The sequence below is a fragment of the Nuphar pumila genome, chromosome 13 (genome assembly GCF_984573655.1).
Source record: "Nuphar pumila chromosome 13, dmNupPumi1.hap1.1, whole genome shotgun sequence".
In the NCBI taxonomy this organism is placed as follows: Eukaryota; Viridiplantae; Streptophyta; class Magnoliopsida; order Nymphaeales; family Nymphaeaceae; genus Nuphar; species Nuphar pumila.
The window spans coordinates 18,176,986-18,189,223 of NC_143261.1; the positions used below are offsets into that span (position 1 = coordinate 18,176,986).

Consider the following 12,238-nt stretch of genomic DNA (forward strand, 5'->3'; position numbering starts at 1 on the left):
TTTTACCCGTCTCTCTCTCAAAAGGAAACTAAAGTAAATTAATGAGCATTAATTGTATTTGATATCTCAATATAGCATTTAATATCTCCGAGTGGCTATGCTCAATCTCTCAACATGAGAAAAGATTGTTGGGTTATAAAATGTCTGTGTTTTATTTTATGAATAATTATCATTTAAAAAGTTATGAAAAGATAAAATTTTGTAATAACAGGGAGAATTCTTCAGATAGCTTGTTGGTTCAACCCAGATTTGAAGCTTGTGAGTTGTGGTTGTATTTGTTTAGGATCCAACACATAATGTTTTTTCCGTGAATATCAACAACCAAATTCCCATGATAATAGAAAAAATGTATTTTTATTTAAAAATAATAATTATTATTCAAAAAAATAAAATAAAATAAAATAAAATAAATTAATTTCTGACATTTTTATTAGAAAATATCGACCAACCAATTTCTCACGCAATTTTTTTTAAAAAAAATAGTGATATTGGTCACGAGGCCGAGAGCGACAGAGAGCATAAAGTTATACTATAATAATTTCAAATACCACAATGCAATTACTGCACCCTATTTTAAGTTTGTCGCATGCAGAGACAGAGAGAGACAGAGTTTAGAAGTTTACAAACCCATGTTAAATGTAAAAAATGATTCTTATTAATTAACACAACCATTGAAGCATAATATATCCTATGACAGTGATGATTAGGAAGTAAGTACTCCCAGAGCACGCTATCATTACTAATATATATATAATATAAGAAAACTGAAATATGTAAAACTGAAATGAATTTCATAGTTCTTTTTGCAAATCTTATTCTACAGATGCAATGAGCGCAGTCTATTTGCTTGGAATCGACTATTTGATTATCATAATCAGATCAAGAAATATAATTTTTTATACTTGAATATTTATGAAAGTTTATATAAAACCAAGCATCTAGATTACATCTATACGGTGAAATTTTAGAAAAAATAAAATAAAACTTATGAAAATCTCAGTTCATATTAGTTTACATATTTTGTTGGTTTACATATTTCAGTCATATATATATAAAACGAGAGAGAGAGAAGAACCATGCAAAATAACATAACCAATGATTCAAACTTTGTAATTTTAACATTTATTTAGTAAGCAGCATATTTTAAATTGTAAATTTTTTAGATTTAATACACTTTTTAAAGTACTAAAAATCAACGGTTGAAAATACTTTGTATTATAAAATAGTGCACCAACATCGGATAAGAAGAGTCGTCGTTGGATAAGGATGTTGCACCTTCTTTTATTAGCACATTCCTCCTTTCTTATATATATATATATATATATATATATATATATATATATATATATATATATATATAAAGAGAGAGTCATTGTAATATGAGAACTAAAAATATGGGCATTTTAAACACTTTTAATGTAAATCTAACCATGTGGATCTGCTCGGCATGGTGAATTTGCTAAGAATCAACCATTGGATCGTGTATTTTTTATGAAAAAATGTAACTTTTGAATGCTTGAGTATTTATGAAAATTATAAAGCATTAATTTTAAAGCCTTGAAAAAATCTCATTTATGCATCAAAATCGGATGATTCAAGAGCAAGTTCTTATAAACCAAGCATGTAGATCACATCTGTACGGTTAGATTCAAGCGAAAAAACAAAAAAATCATGAAAATCACAGTTCACATTAGATCTCATAGTCTAATGACTCTCTCTCTCTCTCTCTCTATATATATATATATATATATATATATATATATCAAGAGAAAATAAATGGCCATGCACAAAAGTGTCAAGGTTTTGATGGTTCACTTTTGTGAAAAGCATACCTTTTTCAGGATTTTGATATTCAGCTGTCATGTCAATGGTTCGGATTTAGATTGGATATTGGGTTGAATTGGGATTCGTTTAGTCAGATTTTGGTAGAGTAAGGAGCATCCAAACAACAATGAGATTTGGATTCAGTGGGGTTTTACATTTCAATTCAAATTCAATTCCAAATCCGAAGGATTTCCAAATCCAAATATCTACAAAGAGTGTAACTTATTAGCTACTTTAAGATGGTCACATCTAAATTTGACAATGTACTCTTCCATCTGAATCGGTCTCGGAGTCCAATTAGGCTGAATTTGGTGAGGCATATATATGACCCGTTTGGATCTCCACCTGTCAGTTGCGAGAATCCAACTTTAACCAAACTCAAATGGATTATGGGCTCGAGAGCACTGTCCAAATTCCATGTCAAATTAGACACACAGAGCTAACCAACCAGGAGCGCCCATATATTTTCACCAAACTACCTGAATTCTTAGATGATGAGCTCTCCAGTGATTGCATGGCCAAAGAGCCAGAGTGGGCTTCATTCTTGTTTTCTGGATCTGGATCCGACTGCTGGTTAAGCGGATTTTGGTCTTGTTCTGAGTCTGAGTGAGGCCTCTGTAGTTTTACCTGCCTCTGGATGACATTCAATCATCAAGATCCATATCTCGTTTTACCATATCTAACCTGAGTTCTGATTTTGACTCCAATAGTGAATGGGTCAGGTCCCACTTGTATCTCTATTCCGCCTGTCACATGGTTATCGGCACGGGTGTAGAGGACGACCCGTGTAGCAAGTCTGGCAAATGAGAATCACTTTCTAATTTGCTTGAGATACAAAATCAAGAGACCCCATGTGATTCTGAATCCCAAGCAAATTAGAAAGTGGTTCTGAATCATGTTTTTTGAAAGGAACGTACCTTTTATATATATATATATATATATATATATATATATATATATATATATATATATATATATATATATATATATATATATATATATATATATATATATATATATAGAGAGAGAGAGAGAGAGAGAGGTGTGAAGTGTGCAGATTTTATTATGCCCCCCGGGGTATGCACCCCTTAAAACTGTCCAATCAAGAGATTTGATGGATAAAAAACTCCACAGATATGATCTACATAGTGTGTTCATTACTTGGATCAACTCAAGTATTCTTTAAACTTAAAAACATTAGTTCAAAATTCAGCACCCATACACAATCCCAGTGTTTTTTCAGTTTTTCTCTTTTTGTTCATTTTCTTTCAAGAATGGCGTTACAAGGTCCCTCCATTTCATTAATGCATAGAAATGCCCAGCACACAAATTGGTGGCATTCTGTTAATTCATTATTTGTCTCTAGCGAGCATTTAGCTGTGATTAATTTTTGTGTACTTTTTTTTTCTGAATGAAATGTTTAGTCTACTTTCTGTTCACGTTCTTTTCAGGATTTTCTTGCTCCTTTATAGCTCTCTGTTGAGACGGGCATTCAGGGAAGCAGGAACCTATTTCTTTTCTGCCCAGCATTCTGAAAAGACACATCATATAAAAGCAAGGAGATCATTGCTACAACAAAAATGGGGTTTTGGATTCTGTTTGAGGCGTCTACCATGCCAGTTCTTCAAGTTCTTATCATAAGCGTTTTGGGTGCCTTTTTGGCCACTAGATACTGCAATGTGCTCATGGATGATGCCAGGAAACATTTAAACAGGGTTTGCTCTCTCTCTCTCTCTCTCTCTCTCTCTCTCTCCTCTATCTTATCGTATTCTAATTAATAGTGTTAGATGATTCTAGGGGTTAGGTTTTCAAAGAAGTCTCTTTAGAATTCGTTTTAATTTTCTTGTTCCAATTTTAGCATCCTACTTGCTTATCATCCCAGCCACTTGACCCCTCGTGTAATTCCTTTGAGGCATCGAGTGCAAGTGAGTGTGTGCCTCTACAACGTTGAGAGCGTTTGCTTGCATCTTTGCTTGGTGTGTGTGAACGTGAGAGTCAAGTGTGCACCTAAGCAATATATGCCTCACACCTCATTGCTGCTTGTTCCTTGTTGGTCATACCTCTTTCCGCTGCGTTATTTGGGTGCTCAAAATCCCAACATCTCTCATCCTTACTGACAAATTCTTTCACACTGCTCAATTTTCTTGATGCTAAAGTTTCGATTTGGTTTGACTTGAATAAACTTGGGATGGATCGGTCAAACCAGCCATACTGATGGCGTTTTGGCATTGTCACCGTCCATCTGTTCAATCACCGCCGTCAAAGCGGCAGTACCAACTATGAAGGCACACATGATATCATGACCGTCGATCACCACAGTGGACGGCAACCGTGCCAAATCGTCAACTGTTGGTGCCAGGGCTGCACTGAGCCAATGAAGTGGTTGCTTCAATTGAGCTAAGATGCTGCTTGACTTAAGCAACTCCCAATCTAAATATGAGCAGCAATCTTCCAGCCATGTTGGCTTGATCATCTAACATTTGGTGTGACATACAGATTGTGTTTGTGGTGTTCACCCCTTGCCTGGTGTATGCAAGCTTAGTCCGGTCAGTTACGTTACAGGATATCATTTCCTGGTAAGCTATTGCTGCCTCCCCTTTGATCCCCAATTTCTCCTACCAATTTGTTCTTGCATTACTTATATGTGAGTGTGTTTGTATAGGTGGTTCATGCCTGTCAACATTTTTATGATTTATCTGATTGGAGGATCCCTTGGATGGGTAGCTGTAAAACTATTAAAAATTGAGCGCCACTTGGAAGGTCTGATCATTGCTTGTTGTTCTGCAGGTGAGATCATTTCTTCACTTTATATCTCCTTTTTTCATTTCTTCAAAATGTAAAATAGAATAAGGATCAAGCATAGGTCCCATATTGCAGGCAACCCATGTACTTGGTCCTTGGTAAGAAGTATATCATCAATTCATCATACACATGATGTCAATTTCACGTGATATTAATGGGGAGACCTGTTTGATGTACTTTATACTACACCCATTTAGCCATTTCAATAAATCATACAATTACTGCTTAAGAAGAATAAGATAGTATCCTCAGCTTTATCGTGGATGGGGCACAGAAGGCATGCAGGGGCCGTGCGTGTCCTCCTCTGGGGTTTTACCTATGCTATCTCATTTTCATTTTTACAGATATGCTCGATTAAAACTTGCAGTTTGGAACTCTTGTAACAGGAAACTTCGGCAATTTGTTGATAATAATCATCCCTGCAATATGTAATGAGGATGGTACACCCTTTGGCAGTTCGAGTACCTGCGCTACTGTTGGACTCGCTTATTCATCCTTTTCCATGGCGGTATGTTACATTTGGTGCAATTTTTGGAAGACATCTTTACCTTTGGCGTGTATTTTAATTTTTGTTACTGCAAGAGCATGCTTCTCCACATATTATAGATTCCGTTTCTCACTTTATGGGGTGGTCGGGCCACTGTTCTAAGTGCAGTGAACACAGTTAGTCCTAAGCCATTGGGCATCTTGATGACGGCTAAAGTACACCATGCTTAGGTGCTTTAACAAATTATGATAGTAGCTTTCAGCTCTGGAAGGATAATTAAAAAAAAAAGATAGAATGTTGAGACTATAACTAAAACAGTAAGAAGTGGTGGCCGAGGAGCTAGTGTCTAAGGCCAATAACAATTATGAAACGTGTTTTTATTTAAAATGCATCTTTAGGCTTTTTGCCCAAGTCTGTTGTTTACTACTAAGGTTTCTTATCAACTTTATATTAGTTAATTCATCAAAAGCTTTAGATACACACTATAGATTGTAGTATCAATTATGAAAACCATTTGATTGTCATTTTATAGTCATGTAGAAAGTCCCATGTGTCCTTAATGCCTTCTTTAGGTAAGTAGAACACGGCCAATAACAATAACAAAATGAATTTTATTGACTGGTAAGATGTTCATTAATACCCTGGAATCAGCTTAAAGAGCTAAACATAAGGTCAACCAAAAACTTAGTTTTTGGTATTTTTGCAGTTTATCCCTTGAGATTAAGGCAAGTTAGCTCTTATTTGTTTCTTTTCATGTTCAGTTGGGTGCTTGCTACATCTGGACCCACACCTACTATTTGATGCGGTCAGCAGGTGAGGTTTGCCGTGCAACCCATTCACAAGAGCCCTACATGAAGCTTCCCAATACAGATTTGGATGCTGGAGCAGAAACACACCTTCTCAAGGAAAATCAGGATTCCCACAGTGAACTGGAGTCGTCTTCAGAGTATTATACTGTTATTATAGCATTGCCACCATCCAAAGCTATTGAAGTTAGTGCGAATGAAGTGGTAATTTCATTTTGAACAGCTTGATTTCTACCAAAATAACACTATCTAGCATTATCATGATCTCATATAAAATAGCTTTGATGACCTTAGTTCATTATTTAATTATAGTTGCATGTGGACCATGCTGATACATATGAGTTTGCTTAATTTTCATCATCAGACAGTTATATCCCCTGAAATGACTTCCAAATGATAGTTATATCCCCTGAAATGACTTCCAAGCCTTGCATGGGGTTATTTATTGTCTGTGAATTTTGGGCAATTGATGTTACCATTATACGTGTAACTAAATGGATGAGGAATCATGTTTCTTTCTAAACTATGAATGTCTTTCTGCATTCAAGATAGATAGTTAAACTTTAAACTATATTGGTTAACATCTCAAGAAGAAACTCAGCCCCAAAATGTTTGCACTATCACCAAGTCAATTCCTGTGTCCAAATGTACATAAACTGAATCTCATGTAATTATGTTCTTTTAGGAAAAAGCCACATGATCCAAAATGGAACTCTGCATTTTTTTGTTTCCGTTGGCTGAAAGATCTGGCTTTTCCTTCTATGATATGCTTGCTATCTCTTTCTACAACAGACTATGCCATCTGCACTAAATGGAAATTCGGGTAGTAACAACAAGGTGCAATTGTGGCAAAATATGAAGGGACTTCTCCACCGTATTGTCGAAGAGTTATTGGCACCCCCCACTATTGCTGCGGTATTTCTTTCTAGTATCATTCTATTGGTTCTTAGAGTCTTATATTAAATCACTGTTCAAATTGGAATCACCAAGCTTGGCACAGTAATTGGTGGAAAGCATGTACTACATGCATGGATTGTTGTAATGCAGTTAGATCTCGGTCTATCAGATACTATTAACCACCTGTTACTGTGGACTAGATTTGATCTGGACCAACAGCAGAATTATAGGACCTCTCCAGATCAGTGATGGTTATTTGTTTTTTTTTTCCTTTGGAGACCTTATAGCGCATTTCAACACCCTAATTGTTCATTTTTAGAAAACCTACGTCCCACCTTGAACAAATCCCACACACATACAAACTTTTTTAAACCAAAAGGTTCCAAAAGGCAACCCAAGTTTATGTTATGTGAACACGGTTGTTCTAATCATTTTCCTGTTGCCATCTCTATGTGGCAGTTGTATTCATTGCCGCTGTTCTTGTGGTTTGTATTGGTGTTGTGATTAGATATTAGATTGAGCTATCATATCTTCACATGGTGCAGATCATTGGCCTGGTGGTTGGCACAATTCCGCATATGAAATCTCTGCTGATTGGTAGCGATGCTCCTCTTCGAGTCATTCAACAATCCATTTCCTTGTTGGGGTATATTTTCTTAATTAACGCAGATATTACATGTCAAGTCCAAGTAAGATTATAGATACATGAACTACCAAAGATATCATATTTTATGGAGTCAACCCAATTGCTTAAGAAGGCCTTAGTGTCGAGTGTGTGTGTGTATATATATATATATATATATATATATATAGATAGATAGAGAGAGAGAGAGAGAGAGAGAGAGAGAGCTGCTTACCATTTTTCTAGCCTACCACAACAGTTGTTTTCGGGTTGTTTTTTGCAAATCTGGCCATAGTCGATTTACTAGGAAACAACAACACTTAGGATCATGTTTTTTCGATAAAAAAATGAATTTTCAAGTCTTGAATATTTATGTATTCAAGAGTGGCTTCCTATAAAATCAAACATGTAGAACACATCTGTAAGGTCAGATTTAATGAAAACATAGAAAAACCTTCAAAAACCCGATAGGCTGGAGGTAGGGCAGAAAAGTGGTAGGCAGCTACCACCTACATATATAATGTCCATATCAGAGTTAGGCCATGTGAATATGGTCATGGGACACTCATCTCGCTAAACTATAATGCATGTTATTGCAAAGATCATCATCATAATCTTTTAACATTATGAGGGAAGATTTACTCTTATCCAACCATGCTTTTGTGTGTGATACACATAATCTCGTTGTTGTAAATTACAATGAGGTAATAACCAAATGTGGTTTCATTTGTCTTGCAGAGATGGGACAATACCTTCCATAACGCTTATTCTAGGAGGGAACCTTACCAAAGGTATCAAATATATCTTCATACATTCCTTTGCTTACCAAGAATACCTCTTGAAATGGTTGCATATGAGCCATTGAAAGTTTGTATTGAAATCACATATAAAAGACATGGTTGTGATTAGGGATGACAGTGGACGGCGGGAAAATGGGCCCCTGAAAATGGGGCCCTGCCTCACCTCCTCCCATTTGGACCAGGGATGGAGGACATGAAATGAGGAATGGACCAGGGATAGAGGTTAAAATCAAAACCCGTGTGAAGATGGAAGTGATGATGGACTTACTTGTCCCCGCCCGCTCCACCCTGTCCCCGATCTTTGTTAAGAAAAGTACTATTATACCCTTATATATATAAGGGTATAATACTATTATACCCTAACATAAAACCCTTTCTCGAATCTCTCAAAATTTCTTCCTCTCCTTTCTCTAACGAGCTGCACAAGCTCTCATTTCTCTCCTTTCCTTTCTCTAACGACAGAAGGCAGAAGACAGCAACGGCAGAAGGACCGGAGAAATGGGGCCTTGCCCTGCCTTGCCCCATTTGGACCGGGGAGGGAGGACATGAAACAGAGAATGTACCGAGAATGGAGGTTAAAATCAAAATCCGTGGGCGGATGGAGGGCAAAATTTTGAGACAGTCCACTGCCATCCCTAATTGTAATCATGCCCAAAACATGGCACTAGCACAGATCATATATGCATCATCCATTGTCATACATCACCTGGTTTTTAAGTCATATTTAAGATTCTGTCAATGAACAGGCCTGCGATCTGCGAGAATAAAATCTAAGGTCATGATCATGATCCTTGTTGTACGTTATGTCATACTTCCAGCGAGCGGCATCCTTGTGGTGAGGCTTGCAGATCTTATGGGATTGTTAACACCAGACCCATTGTACCGTTATGTGCTTATGGTGCAATTCACCCTCCCTCCTGCCATGTCTATAGGTATGTGCATTGATGATTCTCCTCTTTTTACCTTTTCTTTTTTCAGCTTCTTCATTAAAACATCTCTTATATCCAAGTTGGTCAAAGAGAAGCACAACCTAATTGTTATTGGAACCTGACAAACCAGGCTGGGTCTCAATGCAATCTGTGTGAACCATAAGCACTAGCATGAACAGCATTGCATGGTCTACACTACATGCTAAGAATAGGGCAATATTTACTCCCTTGCTCAATTGTGCATTAGAAACACGTAAACTTCCTTTTTAATTACACATGATTAAGGTACAATTTTTAGTGCTTACTGTGGGATTTGATGGAGTGTAGGTACAATGGCTCAACTCTTCAATGTTGGTGAAGAGGAATGCTCGGTCATCTTTTTGGCAACTTACTTGGTTGCAGCAATTGCATTAACCGTTTGGTCAACTGTCTACATGTGGATCTTATCATGAGTGACCCATTTTTACCCCCCGTCCTTGTGGGGTTTGGTGCTGGTTTATTACATTGTTATTTAAATTATAAGAATGCAATAAGTAGCAAGGTATGTGAGCCAGATTTCAATAGAAAGGAAAAGAGTTCGTGCCTACCAGAAATAGCCAGTCTATCTAAAGTTGAAGAGGGTAGTTTGGTGCAAATATTGCTCTTTCTCATCGAGCAGCCCTGTAGCACCCTTATATATGTTTTCTTTTTTTTCTTTTTCACTTTACAGGGTGTGGGTCAGGGCTGGTTCCGAGATCAGGATCCGGACACGGTTTAGATTTCGGATCCGCGATGTTCTTGTGAAATGGATCCGTTGGTCTTCGCAAGGTGGATCCGCAGGTCGGATCCAAATGGATCCAACTTACAGATCCTCGCATAGTTTACTTTAAATTTATGTGTTTTTTACTTCACGTGAGCAAATCTGGATCCAATGATCCGATTTTTTTTTTATCATTATTACATGATTGAAACCATGGATCCAAATAAATCATTACGGATCCAATATCAATTCTAACCGGGATATTGAGGATCCAATATCAGAGATTTGATCCATTAGACCAAAATCTTTTACCAATTATCCAATTTAATGTCCGTGATCCAATATCCAAGATCCGAATCAAAATATCAAGGTTCTGAAACAGGATATTAGGGACCCATCATTGAAGATCCAAATAGGATTTCTGAGATCCACCTACGGATAACAATTATAAAAAAATAACTTTGAGCTTATTTACCCGCTAGAATTCACGGGTATTACATCATTCCCCCCTAAAAAGAATTTCATCCTCGAAATTCGCATACAAGAACTACTCGAAAAGACTAGGGTACTTTTTTCGCATACTGACCTCAGGCTCCTATATGGTTTCGACGGTGCCATAATATTGGCATCTAACCTTGATGGTATATAATGTTGGCATGAATTTCATATAACCAATCTATATTCACTAGGTCTTCATACTTGGTCATATCGAGTAGGGTCAGGTTAACGATAATATAGTTTACACATAAAATTTTATCTGATAGGGTTATCAATGTTCCTACCTAATAAAGTCTGTAAGGTCTACAATATAAAAGAGTATGACCTCATAATAAAAATAAAAATAATAATTAACATGACTAATAACAAAACAAAATAAATTATACTCATAGAGCGCTTGCAGGGTGTGGTACGAGTGTGATCTTAGATTTAGTATTTTTATGCTTTGATACCATAACTGTAACGTCCCGAAATCTTAACCTAAATTTTGCTTTTTTTTTCAATACAGCGAAAACAAGTAATATTATAAAGTTAAGCATTCCAGAACATTACAGTGAAGAGTAAACCAAAATCATTTATTTTATTTCAATATCAATGAAAATTAACATCAGAGTTTCTCGAACTATCCCTAGAACAGTAAATCCAAAATCATGATTAAAGCCTCATCCCGCAGTCGCTCCTAAACTCTACCCTTCACCTGAAAAATAATAAATTTATAAGAATTAGACTACAACTGTCTAAGTATGAATTATTGTAATTTTTCTTGCAGGTATATCATGTGTCAAGTATGTGATGTGGGTGTCGTGTATGATTACATTTAAATTTTTAAGTCTGATTCGGGGAGAATTTGTATCAAAAAAATTCTTGACCTAAATGGGATTATTCATAAAAAATCTAGACCATACACTCCTCAACAAAATGGTCTTTCTGAAAGAAAGCATAGACCTATGTTACATGGGAGCGGGTGCGACACTTTCAAAAACCTTTTCATAGGGCAAAACATTTAAAAAAATCTAAAATGAACCAAAATGACCCTAGTTGCGTTGACCGCACACAGGGTCGGGTTGACCGCACTCGCGTCGGCACCTGTCTGGCCGAATCCCTATGACATAACCATAGACATATTATTGAAACCACTAGAATACTTCTTATATCAAGAAATGTTCCAAAAATGTTTTGGGCCGAAACTGCTCTTACGGCAGTTTATTTAATAAATAGAATGCCTTAAAAAACTATTGAAAATATACCCCCCATTGAAAAATTGTTTGAAATCTCCCTCGATTATAAAAGGTTGAGAGTCTTTGGATGTAAATGTTTTGTTCTTACCCATAGAAATGACAAACTTTTCCCAAAAGCAATTCATTGTGTCTTTCTAGGCTATGCTGAAAATAAAAAAGGATATAGATGCTATGACATGGAAAGAAACAAGTTATATGTTTCACGAAATGTTACGAAGACGGTTTTAGCAAAGAAAAAATTCAAGAGAACTATGATTATTCGTTTCTTTTTTATCTTATCAATAAACATGATAGGTGTGAAAACATTCATAATGAGCATGAGAGTGAAAATGAAAATGCTCATGATGTAAGTGAAAATGTTGACAATGGTCTTAATGATATTGACCCCCTTCATACTACCATACAAACATACACTCGGCGGACCGAAGATCACCCACCATGTGCTCTAAAAAGATACTCATAAAATCAAGACACAGACTCTGCTAGTATTAGAAAATCAATAAGAATTTCTAAGGCCCCTAATAGATTTGTATCATATGATTCCTTTGAACCAATATACCGAGCATGTTTAATGGTTATACATTCATATACTGAAC

At 36.2% G+C, this 12,238-nt stretch overlaps 1 protein-coding gene across 1 annotated transcript; it reads left to right on the forward strand.

Annotated features, from left to right (window-relative positions):
- Positions 1–3,404: 3,404 nt before the first annotated feature.
- On the forward strand, positions 3,405–9,748 carry LOC149817969 (protein PIN-LIKES 7-like). Its single transcript, XM_089985800.1, has 10 exons — positions 3,405–3,539; positions 4,321–4,400; positions 4,487–4,611; positions 5,013–5,134; positions 5,875–6,123; positions 6,757–6,834; positions 7,362–7,462; positions 8,177–8,229; positions 8,985–9,170; positions 9,495–9,748. Exons 1-10 carry the CDS (start codon positions 3,405–3,407, stop codon positions 9,617–9,619), a joined length of 1,254 nt encoding a protein of 417 aa, XP_089841926.1. The 3' UTR covers positions 9,620–9,748.
- The last annotated feature ends 2,490 nt before the right edge of the window (positions 9,749–12,238 follow it).

Bases quoted from the DNA above. Each gene is read 5' to 3' on its own strand.
- LOC149817969 (XM_089985800.1), top strand. From the start codon at position 3,405: ATGGGGTTTTGGATTCTGTTTGAGGCGTCTACCATGCCAGTTCTTCAA. The intron at 4,612-5,012 runs GTGAGATCATTT...CTCTTGTAACAG, and splicing joins CATTGCTTGTTGTTCTGCAG to GAAACTTCGGCAATTTGTTG. The intron at 6,124-6,756 runs GTAATTTCATTT...AGTAACAACAAG, and splicing joins AAGTTAGTGCGAATGAAGTG to GTGCAATTGTGGCAAAATAT.